Source organism: Centroberyx affinis, unplaced genomic scaffold (assembly GCF_046629955.1).
Source record: "Centroberyx affinis isolate AG114_WGS23_722 - 3 ecotype Tasmania unplaced genomic scaffold, CSIRO-AGI_Caff_v1 ptg001581l_1, whole genome shotgun sequence".
Taxonomy (NCBI): domain Eukaryota; kingdom Metazoa; phylum Chordata; class Actinopteri; order Beryciformes; family Berycidae; genus Centroberyx; species Centroberyx affinis.
The window spans coordinates 160,468-175,088 of NW_027280031.1; the positions used below are offsets into that span (position 1 = coordinate 160,468).

Consider the following 14,621-nt stretch of genomic DNA (forward strand, 5'->3'; position numbering starts at 1 on the left):
TTTCAAGCCATTTTTTATTCTTCCTCAAGTCAGTGGGTCCCCAACATCGACATTCCAACCCACAGCTCTGAAACAAAAGAATTGAAAATGACAGCTTGAGCGTGGCTTCGTGAGCACGTTTATCTTAATTGAAATCACTCCCCCCGCCCCCAAAGACGCTTCATGCTCTTGTCGATTGTGAAGAGGCCCCCGCCACAATATCTTTGCGGGTGAACGGGGACCCAACTTCAAATATTAATGACAGTGCTCAGAAAAGGTTGAGGTGGTGTAGAAGAGCACAGGAGGTTAACCTGTTTTAGTGGTTGGAAAATGTCAATGTTGTGGGGATAGAGGAAAGTGGCAGCTGACTTTTGAGAGGAAGGGAGGGCTCGCAGGAGATAAATATTGGCACTGGACGACTGCAGTGTCCTTGGGTGTCTTTCCTCTGGGGACCTCAGATATCCACTCACCAGTGTCCACTCACCATTGGCACATACAGTACAACACAAACTGAGGGAATATGTATATGTGACAATTGACGATATGATCAGCTTAATAAAAACCAAAAATGGGGCGTCCTGGTGGCTCAGTGGCTAAGACATGTACCATGTAAACGGACGTCCTGTATTTCGAAACCGGCCCGAGACCTTTGTCACATGCTAGACACCCCCCCACCTCTCATAATCTTTCCTGAGGTATAAATGCAAAAAAAAGAAGAAATAATTCATTAAAAAAAAAACCCAAGATGCTAAAAACTTCAGACATCCAAAGTGACAGTATTTTGACAGACTAATGGGTGAACTTAAGAAGAGGTAAAGACAAACAAATAACACACTGGATGAAATACTCAGTTTTGCCAAGTGTCAACTGACCAATGCAGAAACAAAAATAGAGAGTGTCATTTCTATTACACTATAATTAAACTACAGAGGTCAAAGGTCAAGTACCTGTTGATCCCACCGACCAGGTGATGTTGAGGTTGAAGTTGTTGGATGCGTTGATAGACATGTCCAAGTTCTTGTTGGCCTTCAGAAGGAGAACACAAGGTTACTTTAGGCTATATATTCATTTATAGACACAGAGCTGACAAGACAGATAAACTACAGAGCAATCAAAGCCAGAGCTAAAAGAACAATCATTGAACAATTACAGTAGAGTCTGCAACTATCTGGACATCATTGTTAACCCCTAGGAGAGAAGGTTCAGTGTTTCATGGGGAACATAAATCTGATTTAATTCTTTCAAAAAAGATTGTTCCCATTTCATGTAGAACTCATCTTTTACTGTAGATCTTAAAATACAACCGATTTCCATCTGTCGCCTGTTCTACAATATAGGTCTGTTTTATCTCATCATTAGTATGTCTGATGAAGGTCTGTACAAGTGTTACATTTATAAACTCTACAATAAAAGAGGAGCTGCTATGTGAGAGAGTGCTATGCCTATGTCACCCCTACGACCTTATGACTCATTTAAGGAAGCCTTTATTGACCATGAACTCTCCCCCATATTACCTGTTCAGGTGACGCATGAGTTGATAGCTGTGTAGTGATGGTCATCTTCCTGGATAAGACTGAAGGGTGAACTGGTAGTCAATCAGGAGATTGTCTGTTCAGGAGTTACACAGGAAAAATGGTCAGTCACTTCTACCAAAACAGGAAATAAGCAATGTTTTATGATCATGCTTTCTTGTCTGTTGTTGAACATGTTCCTCATGATTATGGCTCTGTGTCTGGTATCAGACATCCCAAGTTGACAAATACTGATTTCATGAGATTTTAGGATGATTCAGGGAGAGACACACTGTTCAAACCACGACCTGAGTTGCCAAAACTGTCACAAGAATAAAATAATACTGAGTCTAATTTTGATTTTGAGTCAATTATTACAAGGTGATCAATTAAATATCACATTATTAATAAATTGTGATGTTCATGTATTAATTCATTACCATTATTAACTTCACAAAAATGTATTTACATGTACAAGTCAAATATTGTGAATATGTACAAAATATAGATTGGCAAAATAACTCTGGATTGTATCATTATCCCATTTTTGTCTCACAGATGGGTTTATTTTTCTTCTTTTTCATCATGTATAAAAAGTGCCATTGTTTATTTGAACTTTGTATCAAAGTCAATTTTCTTCTTTCCTGGCAACAGTTTGTGTGTGTTTGCATGAGTGGCTCTGTATGCATTGGGCTATCAAATGGTACTGACTGCATGAACAGTTCAGGAGAGAAACGGAAGTGAGCACAAAACACCAACTACAGAAAGAACTCAACTAATACAGTCTTTGAGACAGCTTGATATCTTCACTATGAGCATGACGTGTTAATACAATTAAGAGACTAGTCGTTGGCTCTTTAAACTGTGAGAAGTATCACTTTATAATACCGCATATAAGGCATTAAAATCAGAGTTTAAGAGGCAAAGTCCCTGCGGTGTGCAGAGGTTAAAACAATGTCCAGGCTTTTGGTTCCCGTCTTCCCTCATTAAGATGGGTGTCAGGCTGTGGCATTTCAAAGGGACAAAGCCTTGGCAAGGGGACTGTTGTCTGTACTGCTGTCTGTACTGCTGTGGTGAACAGGGGTTCATAACAAATCACTCAGCACTGCAGTATAGTGAAGGACAATGCTCCAAGTCACACATCATGCAAATAAACGCAGAAACGCGCATGTGGCTCCTTTGGCCTTTTGAATCTTTTACCTTGATGTATGCGACTTGTACTTCTCACTCTGGGCAAACTAACATTTAGCCAACTTCTCAGATGAATGAGTGAGTGAGTGTGTGAGTAGACAAGTGGAGGATTTTGACTCCTCTGTCTCCTTGATTAGCCCAATCACTCACTCCTTCTGATGCACTTGACATTTTCACGACAAGTCATTCTGTTACCACACAAGTGCCCCTGGTGCAAAAGTGCCAAAGTGCTCCATCTGCCCTGAGCAGAAGAGTGGAAGTGTAGAAGTTTGTGGGAAAAAAACCTGGAGCGGACGTATATAACTACTTGACTAATCAATCTAATTGAGTCATTCGCCTACTAGGGTGTGTGGAAGGCAGTGAGAGTGGCAAGAGGGAGGAAATGGATGAATTGACTGACTAACTGTAGATTATTTGATACTAATATCTGGAGGATACATATGAATTCACAAAACTTTTTTTCCCAGATCTGTTTAGATAAGTTGGATCTGAAAGTCTCCTGACAGCTCCTAAAAAAAGACCCGCTTTTAATGACATTTAAGTTACTTTTTGCTTTGCTAAATACAGCCATAATGCTACATATGAGATCTGAGAGAGAAAGGGAGAGAGAGAAGAGCAGAGACGGAAGAGAATGGCCAAGTGTGTGTGTGGTGTGTGTGTGTGTGTGAGTGTGTGTGTGTATGAGCTGTCTCTCCAGTAAGTAGCTGTCCGGTGGAGAATTACTCACAGTAACAGGTTCCTCTGAGTGGATTGCCAAGGTAACGGTTTTCTGAGTCACATCTGCAATGAGGAAAACAGAGAAGGAGTGAACAAGATGAAGAAGAGCACTAACAGATTGATAGCAAGAATGCTTCTTATCAGGAGCTGTGCGTGCCAAGTGCCAGCGCATTAGCTCCTGCTGTTGGCGCCTCATCAATTCTCTTAGTTCTGACAAAGAGGAAATAATCTGTTATTTTGTAAAAGTTAATTAGAATTTTCTGCATTTTTTATTTTTTCTTTATCACGCCAACACAGTGATCCGCAGCAAACTTACATATCACCTGAAGGGTCAGAGCACAGAACCAAGCTGGGATGCAGCATCTCAGGTGCAACTTTACAGTTCAATAAAGTATGAACCAAGTTTTATCCCTCAAGCAAACTAAACTAATACAGGTGGATATTTGTGTGAAATAACTAATCCTACATAGAAATAGCCCTACTTCACCACTCAGGGTGGATTAATTTGAAGGGATGGATCTCTGAGACATATTCGAATTCAAGGTGATACGGTGCCAGTTAGCAGCCAATGACCAGTGGTTCAATTTGCCTTCTGTACAAAAAGTCAACTGCAGGCAATGCATGGCATTGTCAGTTGACTGCAGCTCCAATTTTAAAGCCTTCCTCCAGTGACCTCACGAACAATTTGAAAAAATTAATTAACTGATTATTGACAATAGAAATATTGTACAATTGAACCTAATTTTTTCTGGGATTGTAACTGGTTGAGATGAAGTTATATTTTGGAGATGGACTGTTTTCAGATAACTTTAGAGTCACTGGCAGAGGTCTGAGTATATTAGGTCAAAATATTGATTCTGGTTTAATAGCAGTAGAATATCATGAGCAGGCTACACCATGATACTGCAATTATATTATGAATTTAGATTAATGTCTTGCTTTTGGTATATTCCTTTTGTACAATGTTTAGTGTGCTGTATGAACTGTAGACATTTTCTCTTCCTTTTGAGTGTTTTCCACATGCACAAGGATGAGGAGCAGAAGCTTATGTAACTGAACTATAGACTGATAACACACCAGTCTACCAGATCATTTTAGAGAGCAAAGCATAATATGGTCACTTTGAAAATTGTGTGTATGGAGCCATTGAAAATCCATTAAATCAGACTTTCACTTTCATTTGGATACAGTAACCAGAACCTTGGTGTTTTAGTTTAAGAGTTTGTATACCTTCACTCCGTTTGGATGAGTCTCTATCACATTAGCACATCTGGATTAAGGACATTTCTTCCATTCTTCTTACAAGAAGTAGTCACTCAAACCTCAAGCAGACCTCCTATGCACACTCCTCTTTAAAATCAGTCTATAGATTATCTATCCAGGTTCATTTGGTATTTTGAATTAGCTTTGGTCTCTAAATTTTAACTAGGCATTTCAAATTTCAGATAGATTTCCCAACACCTTCCCGCAGAGTTGGATAAACAAAGTTCTACTGTAACACTTTGCTTTGCACAGACTGATGCCTCTGCATCTGTTAAAGAGAGCAGATTTTCAGTGGGTTTCTTGGGCCCTGGGGTCATGCAATTTGCTCAACCCATAGTAACACAATGTAAACCTTTAGGTCAAGTTAGCATAATCACAAGAATAGGAGTACCAAAGTTTTCACACGCCAAGTGATTTTGCAGCATCGACCAAAATAGCATGGCGTTTGACTTTTAAATGAAGTACTGCCAAGCGATATAATTTTGGTAATGTCCAGTTGTAGTTTGAAATGTGCATAGATTTGCAAGTAAATGCATGTGATGAGTCTGTCTGTCTCTCTCTCTCTCTCTCTCTCTCTCTCTCTCTCAAACACAACACAACACAAAGGCAATCTCTCAACCACTTAACTGTGCTGCAGTTTACTTTGAGCTAATTTGCCATCATTTTGCTGTACTCTACCTGACAAAAGGCATGAGTACACTAGGGTTGCACAATGAATCAAGCTGAAATTGAAATATGAACATGCAAGATATCTACACCATTAAGATGTTGTTCAACAATTATTCTGTTTTATATACTACCAATTAAAACTAACTCGTTAGAATGCGAATATCAGACGGAGTGTCGAACAGTCAGTGAGAGGATAGCCGGATAGTTAGAGAGCGGAGGAGGGAAGCAAGCCAGCTGAAACGCATGAATGCCACTGAGGAGGAGGTGGTTGTTAGTAACAATGTTACAGTGAATGAGGATGATTCAGTCCCTAAAAAAGAATTCAACATCAGTTTTTTGGATTTGGATTGTTTGGTTTTGGATTTAGGAGGCAAACGTGATCACAAACTAAAAGGTACCACGCAAAAACTGTCAGACAGATGCAGCGACAACACGAGGAAACACAACCAGCTTGTTCCAGCACCTTTAACAACACCATTGAGAAATTAATTCAGAATGCATAGCAAAAACTACTACGCTCCTAAGCACTAAGAGTGTAACCCAAGCTCACATTCAACACCTGATAATGCCTTATGAAATAGCACTTAACATTGTTGTAAAAATGTGCTTTATGATAATGTGCTTCGAGGCATTGCTGCTGAAAATATTTTGAGCTATTAAGAGTATTTTTTTATATTTATATTATATTGTTCATAGAGTCTTGTGACAGCCCTATTTTTCTGCAGTTCTGTTGAGCGTTCCAAGCCAATTACAGTAAATACATTTTTGAAATTAGCCTAAATGGTTTCACTTATAATGAGATTATGGGATATTCATCCTAATGGCCAATTTCTAGTGGACCAATGACTCTGTGCTTTTACCCTTGTAACAAGGAAATAGGAGATATTAACTCATACGTTGTGTATATATACGTACTTCAACTCAATAAATAATTTAAATAATAGCAATATCGTTTTTTCCCCTCATATCGTACAACCCTAGGGTAAACACACACACACACACACACAAAGATACATACTAATGCATTGCTTTAACAACGTTAATTGGCCTGATCAACCAGGCTTTTCAAACTGTAGTTCACCGGAAGGATCCATCACATCAGCTGTGCGTTGGGGGCGGGGGACTGAGCGGGGCGAGACGAGCTCTGCCTCTCACACTGTTAATGGTAAACAGGGAAGGACAGGGCAGAGTGCTCTTTCACCACGGTACAAAGAACGGAGGACAAATGCCGCCACAGGCTTTTGAACCTTGCAGAACATCACTCCTTGGGTGTTTCAGCTGCCTGGCATTTTCAGATGGCGAAACACACACGCACATACTCTCGTAGCGCGGTACATAATGCAACTTCACTACACTGTATCTTAATTTAATCTACACCTGCACGCATGCGTGCACACATCTGAACTTCAGGCGATCCCCTTCACTGTATCTTAATTTGATCTACACTTGACTTGGACCTTTGTATGTGCTCGTGCACACACACATTGATTTAACGGACAAAATTCTGCTATATCCTTCACACACACACATACACACACACAAACAAAATAAATGTGCTATGAACCTACACAATGTCCTTCACACATATGCAGTCAGGAGCATGCACATACACGTGCACGCTCTCAGAGCTAACCCTGTTACTTCCAGCACAGGGAGAGGACCTGAAAAATGTATGCATGGAAATGAGCATCATAATAAAAAATTTCCCCTCACCACTGTTGTGTGGCTCATCACTGTAACGCAGCACAGCCCCCATCAATTGTTTTCAAAGACAATTCTATTCTGCACTGATGCACCCTTCGCTTCATTACTGCAGCTATTATTTTGAGCTCTTAATGGCATTGGTGGTGATGGCGGTGCATGTGTGTAAGCACACGTGTGCGAGTAAGTGCCCGTGTGCACATGTGTGTACATCTGTTGAAAAGGGAGTGTACCCTTGCGCAGAGGAATCGGTGAAGAGATCTTTGTTTTAGGGTTATTGTGCGGGATGCTCCGGCTGGCAGGGTCAGAGAGGAAATGATTACATGTAATGGGATACCAGAAATTATATTACAAAAAGGTAACTGTAAACAACCCCCCTCCCCCCCCCCCCCCCTCTCTCTATCTCTCCATCAACCGCCAAAACACACACACACACATAAATCAGATTACATTTGTAAAAAATAGGTGATTACTTGTTGGATTACTCAAACATGTTTGAATGGGAAAAGGCATCTTGAGTGTGAGACTACAGACACTAACATAACTTTACAGCCCCTGAAATAATGTAATGTAATGTAATGTAATGTAATGACAACACTAATCAAATCACATTCTCTAAATTGGAATAAATTAACTACATACTCTAGTGGCTTGCATTACTGATTACCATTTTAAGATGATAATCAGTAATGGGTTACATTGGGAAAGGAACCTTCCTCATCCCTGGCTCCCTATCTGCACAGGCAGCTCCTCCCTCTAAATGGGTGATGATGATCAGCCTGCTGGTGACTGGCCTATTCTGATACTCCAGTCTGATTTTGTGGGGTAGAAAATATGAGTCGTTTGCATCATCTGTTAGCCACCTGCTATCTGAGTGTTGCTCTGCATTGCATTGCATTCCATCTGCTGCCAGTGATAAATGTGACATTTCCTCATTAGTGCAAGATCTCATTTATTTATTCACAATTCTAAGGTCGACAGAAAGTGTTGATGCTTTGAAGAAATCCCCCCTCCCCCCCTTTTACTCCGGATACTAATTTCCTCTTCTTTTCTTTCTGTCTCTTTCTCCCTCTCTGATTTTGTTGTGTTATTGTTGTGCAAGCTTTTGCTTGCATTTTGTGAATATGTTTACTAGATAATGTTTTATTTTAAATCTTCTTTTTTCATGTAACTTATGTGCTGCTGCCTTCTTGCAGGAGACAATTATCCGAGCTATCCTTGGGAACAAAAATCAATGTTTTGTTAAAGAGGCAATCTGTGAGACATCTTTGATGCCAAGCGGTCACTGCTGTGGTGATTTTGCACTGCACTTCACAGTCAAGCAGTGAGTCCAGTACTGTGTTGATTTTTCCTTGGATCTTCTGTTGATGAAGTTTGACTTTCTGTTGGTAGCAATGTTTTCTTTGTCTGTTCAGCCATGGTGGCGATCACTGCTCATGCCAACTACCTAGTTTGTCTTCTGTTTATTCCAAACTAACTGCTGTTGCCGCTGCAGCAAACATAAAACACATCACTTCCTGCACTAGAGGTGTTTAGAACAGCAAATGTAAAAGGTTTCATGAACTGGGTGTAGGTTGAATCACTGTTGTTTTATATCAATCAGAGAGCAGCAAAACAGACATGCATTTACTGTATATGAAAACGCTGCAGCTTATTACTTTGGCAGAAACCTCAGAAAAATGTATCTTATATTATCCAATCACAGACATTAAGTTAGTTTTACTCACCAGCAAATGTAAACACATGCTTATTGTGACAGATGTGGCTTATTATTATCCAATCACAGACTCACATTAGCATACAGAGTGCGATGCCTATTTCTCGACATGACAACATCACTATACTATCACACAGCTCCTAGATGTGAATGTGTGCAGCTCCCACACCAACAGATACATTTGGAAATGTACAGTAAATGTCTAAATGTTTGTGTAATCTACACTAAATTGTCTAATCTCAAGTTAAAGAGTTGCTGCTGAAGAAGGTTACAAGGTAATGTTATTTCTGTTGACTTAAGTCATGCGCCATTTTAAACTAAAATGACTAAATTGAATCAATATGACACGACTAAAATCTGACTAAACACGAAAGGACATTTTGTCCAAAGGCTTCAATTACATGTAAAAATGCTGTGAAAACACTGACTGAACCAGTAGAGATGGCCACAACCTGAACATGAGGAGAGTGAATACATACACTAGCATGCCCGCAAACACACACGCATACACACACACATGCATGCACACGTGTAGACCAGCCACAGCAGGCAGACAGTGGTTTTGTAGTCGGTACAGTGTGGGAGACACTTTGAGGGTATACTGCTTTAGAGAGAAAGAGAGAAAAATTGTGCCGTGGTGTGTGTGGGTGTGTGTGGGTGTGTGTGTGCGTGCTCATGTTTGCCAATGACCCCTCCATAACTCCTACTGCATTAGGGGTATTAAAAACTTAAGTGTCCATTCTGCTTACAACTGGGAAAGCAGATAGATAACGAGAGAGGGTCCTCTAGCACCAGGAGAATCCACCGTGTCAGCAGAAATCGTCCTCGAGGTGGAGTTGAAGGCCAATAATACCAAGTGATGGTTCTCTCTGTTTACACCACCAAATCATTACAGCATCCCATCCTCCACACCAGTAGAAACTGGGCTGCTCTGAGTGCTCAGAAATCCATGTTCTTGTGATTGCTGCGTCATGAAAATCTAATGCAACTAACTTCAGTGGTAATTTAATTCATTTGGACTGAAAATTTACAGGGTTCTTTATGTTCTGTGTAACCTGTGACCTTATAGCCTTTGAAACCCATTCTGTAATTAAAGACCCCATGAAACGGCATCTTTACTTCCTGGATTTGACAGATTTCCTGTTGAAACAGGATGTTGGGGCGGGACGCAATGCAGTGAGGGATCATTCACAAGTCTAAACCAATGGAATATGAGTCAGGGAGAGAAAGGCTGTTTTATTGGATGGGAGGGGTGCGGAGGGGCAGGACTGTTCAAAAATCGGATGGCTATATTGGTTTGGAAATTTATATTTACACCTACTAGTGCAGCATGAGGTCACCATGAAAGATACTCTGTTTGCCAGGAAGTAAAAGTAATGGGAGTTCATTTCATGGGGACTTTAAAAGAAAAGGGTCCCTGAAAGTAAGACTGTGTCAAAATTCCTATACACATAATGTGAGTATACACATTTAACATATATATATATATATATATATATATATATATATATATATATATATATATATATATATATATATATATACACACATACATACGTTTTGTGTGTCAATGAAGACACAAGAAGGTCATTAATACGTGAGACGTCTGGAATCCAAGAACCAATATACATTTTTTTTTTATTTCACAATTTACCCAAAATATCATAAACGGCACATAACACCTTCCCATATGTATCTGTCTCACTTGTCAAAATCTGTCGCGCTTGAAATAGCCCTCAGCGTTTCCTCGGGGCTCCATCCCAAGAGATTACTGGCCAGGCGACAGGCAGCCTTGACGCTCACTTTTGATTGACGTTACCTTAAGTCAGCGATTTCAGTCGGGACATCGACAGCACACCCCCCGTTTGACCTCTGTATTGCCCATCAAAAGTTTGCTAGATGTGGTTGGAATTAGGGTCTTTAATGAGAGAAGCTGGCCATAACCTGATGTATAGCTATTGAAAGCCTATTCCACAAAATCGTATACGTTTTTGCTTCGTATTTGTTTGCGTGCTGCCATAGACGCAAAATTTTAGGATGATGTTTGGAATACATGGCCATTTTAAATACTACAATACCACAATACATTTCTGTGTGTGTGTGTGTGTGTGTGTGTGTGTGTGCGTGTGTGTGTGTGTGTGTGCGCATGTGGAGTACTCACAGCTGGCACTGGTCTCCTTTGATCCCCTTGGTGGTGCAGAAGCACTTGCCAGTTAACACCTGGCACACACTGGCATGACCATTACACTTACAGGCTGGAAAGGGCAGAGCAACACAGATGGGAAAGAAGATGGGGGAGAAAGGAGAGAGTGACAGAGAGAGAACAGAGGGACAGTTAGGTTTTTGATTAGCATTACACGCTGATGAATAAAGTGAGGGTTTGGGGTTTTTTTTGTGTATGTACGCTCGCTTGCACATCTCCACTTTTAGTTTAAACCTTAGATCAAGCTATCCTGAGGCTACAGTAAAGCCTACAATTCCCACCATCCATGTCACAGCAGAAAACCCAGACAGATGCTTTAGTATTCTCCCCCTGCTTAAGAACGGCTGACCTTCAGCTGGAGAGGTTATGATACACGGAGGAGAAAAATATGGCCCCCAGCTCGGACACCACTATAGCCTGTGCATGTGTTTAGACTAAAACCACGTTATGTAAAAATGGTAATGTTGCCTACATGGAATCAAAGCAGTGCAGCAGCGGATGGGCGAAGCGTGAGTGAATTGGCTCATACAGTACGGCGCTGTAGCACTGTTTCAGATTTGCATTTACGGCACAATAACTGACCCATTCCTTTCAGTTCTCAATGACCTAAATTCAACACTGTAAAGGTTTATTACAGCAGGGTCACTGGCCACAGTCTTTCAGTGCTAAACATCCTTCTTAGCACATTTCCTAAGACGGGGCATATGAGTATTTCTGGTGACCGGAATGTTTTTATTTAATCGACTGCCTTGGCACTTTGTCCTTCTATCTCCTGCTCCTCACTGACAGTGTGTGGTGTTGGTGACACATTAATTTAATTTCACTTTGAGCAAGTCACGGTGGTTAGAGGATCTGCTAAATGCCTAATGTACGCAATACAAAAAACTGAATATGCACTAGGTCATTATGCAATGGATTCCTTATCTTCAAATGAAAGCATGAATCCATGGCTAAAGTCATAATGGAACTTAATGAATTTGGGTCATTTTTTCCTCGGGCTCTAAAGCAAAGACAGCCATAAGAATTTTTCCTTCACAGGTGCTCAACTGTGTAGTTTCACTTACATGTAATGGCTATAGCGTATGCATTAGCAGATTATACCTGAGACCACAAAGCTCCCAGGTGTGTGTGTATGTGTGTGTGTGTGTGTGTGTGTGTGTGTGTGTGTGAGTGTGTGTGTGTGGATCCCATGTGCAGCAATTCAAACAATGACCTACACATCATTTCTCAGGAATGCTATTCATGTCTCAAATGGGATGGCATGGGCAAATCTCTTCCTGACAAGGAAGCTCCAACACCATTCCTCGGCCAATCTCCAATTCATTCAATAACAAAACACCCTGGGGCAGGCTTCAAACACTCTTGTGCCTAGGGTGGGGCTGCCGGGTGAGGAAACATGGCAGTGTGAAAGGCAAAGTCCCACACATTTCAATAAACGTAATTGTAACGTTGTGATAATTTACATTTTGAAGGGCCTTTTTTTAAAATCTCAAACTGTTTTGATTGGATTTTTGAACAGTGATGTACATACATAATGCAGGTTTATTATCTGTGTCTCCTGCTCAGTGCATTCAGAGTAAATTTGCTTGAGTGACTGCAACCTGCTATTTACAAGGCAATTTGGTTTTGAAAGCAAAGCACATAATGCTTGCTGGATTTAATGTGGAGAATGGGTGTAAATAGTAAGTTGTCAGCCTACGTGTGTGGATATAAAGCATTTAACCAAACCTCTTGCGTTATCTAAAATTACTGTGACGGTGTGTTACTGAGGTGTGTGTGTGTGTGTGTGTGTGTGTGTGTGTGTGTGTGTGTGTGTGTGTGTGTGTGTGTGTGTGTGTGTGTGTGTGTGTGTGTGTGTGTGTCCAGAACCAACCAATTTTGAAAGGGAAAGTCAACCAAAATCAAGATTACACATATTTCTATTTTCAGTGCAGGGTTTTAGGGTGGAAAAAAAAATACTACAGGAACGATACTATATACGATATGATACTACAGGAACGGAGTCTTTCACCTTCAACCTCACCTTCAGTTCACACAGAGTAGCAAATCCGGTCTATACTGGTTCCAATGTCAGGACAGTATATTGGACAATATTGAGATTCCAATGTCTTGAGTAAAACTGATATTTCAACTGACTTGCCACAATCAGCAATATAATACCAGAAACCTCTCTCAGTTTTTTGTTGACATTCAATCTTGAAACACATGAAGCCTATTCACTATATGGATTGATTCTCCCTTTAATCAAACAGGCCCAATGCATTTTCACACATTCTAATCAATACACAATAGTGCCCTCTATTGGTTATGATACTATATTACTGTATGTTCATCACACAACACATTACAACTAATTATGTAACTAATTATTACATGTTGCACTACTGCAGATACACATACAGGGTCTAGTCCAAATAAAGGAAGCACTTGATAAAGCCGGGGAAGGGTGAGGACTTTCCTCCTAATAAATCATCTCTAAGAGGACTAGGCTAAATTGTAATCATCAGTAGCATAACTATTCTGAGTAACCACTTTCTTCCCATGATGCATTTCTTTCTTGATGGAAGAAGTTTAAGGTGACAGTGCCCTTATCAATAAGGCACAAGTGCTCACCCAATGTTTGGAAGAAAATTATGATATTAGCAAAGTGCCAAGGGCTCATTAATACCCAGATATGATCCTACTTCAGTATTTATGGGAAGATTTTAAATGGCATCTATGATGGCATTTTCTTCCACCATGACAAACATGGAAGGCTTTTCTTCTAGGGGATGAGGACAAAAACTATGGAAAAAAAACACTCAAACTGTTATAGAGTTATTACTGACAAAGAAAGCCTCAATGCAGGTGGTACTTTTAATTTTGACCAGGTTCTGAAAATGGACAGTGATCACAGGTTTAAGTAAGAAAGTGCATTGTATGTAGGTGAATACAAACAAAAAGATTTAGCACACCACTTGACTTTAAAAAGGCCATTTGACCAAAATGCAGATAAATAAATCCATGCAAACCTGTATGGGTGTGTGTGTGTGTGCAGAATAATTCTAATTTCTGTAATGATATGGCTCTCACCTTGGCACTTGCCGCCATTGGTAGGGTCTCCGTGGTAACCAGGCATGCAGGTCTGGCAGTGAGGGCCAGTGGTGAGGTTACGGCACTGTTCACACACACTGCCATTCACACACGTGCTGTGGCCGTTACACTGGCACGCTGCGGAGGAAACAAAGACAGGCTCTAAATGTATGTGACAGCAGGGTCAGAGTTTCAGAATATTGTGTGCCCTCATTGCCTCAATTTTCTGAAATTGCTTAGTCAACCACATATCATTTTAAAAAACGCTAAATGAACCTGAAAAATTCTGAATCAAGCCCATTCAGAGGTCAGCGTGTTTCATAGAGGTATAATATCCTTAGTGTATTAATAGGGTCATACTGGAGAGTGGAGAACAAACCAACACAAGGCAAAACTAAAATGGATTTTGAATTTAATTGTTTCAGGGCAAGGAAGGTGAATTTCTGCTAACATGCTCACGTTCATCCACCTCTGATGTGAAGAATGCATGTTTATGTTTTAATTCATTGCAAGAAGTGTGTTGTGTTGTTTTCACTTCACATAAGTATTTTTATAGAGTGATTTTCAATTAGTGTGTGTGTAATTCACATAATCATTT

General features: G+C 40.3%; 1 protein-coding gene across 1 annotated transcript in view; it reads right to left on the bottom strand.

The window, feature by feature from the left end:
• Positions 1–14,621, bottom strand: part of atrnl1b (attractin-like 1b) — a 92,913-nt gene that overhangs the window by 46,707 nt on the left and 31,585 nt on the right. The window contains 7 exon segments of the mRNA XM_071527843.1: positions 927–1,005; positions 1,494–1,512; positions 1,514–1,557; positions 1,559–1,587; positions 3,409–3,461; positions 10,910–11,003; positions 14,024–14,161. Coding sequence (XP_071383944.1) covers positions 927–1,005; positions 1,494–1,512; positions 1,514–1,557; positions 1,559–1,587; positions 3,409–3,461; positions 10,910–11,003; positions 14,024–14,161 — 456 coding nt within the window.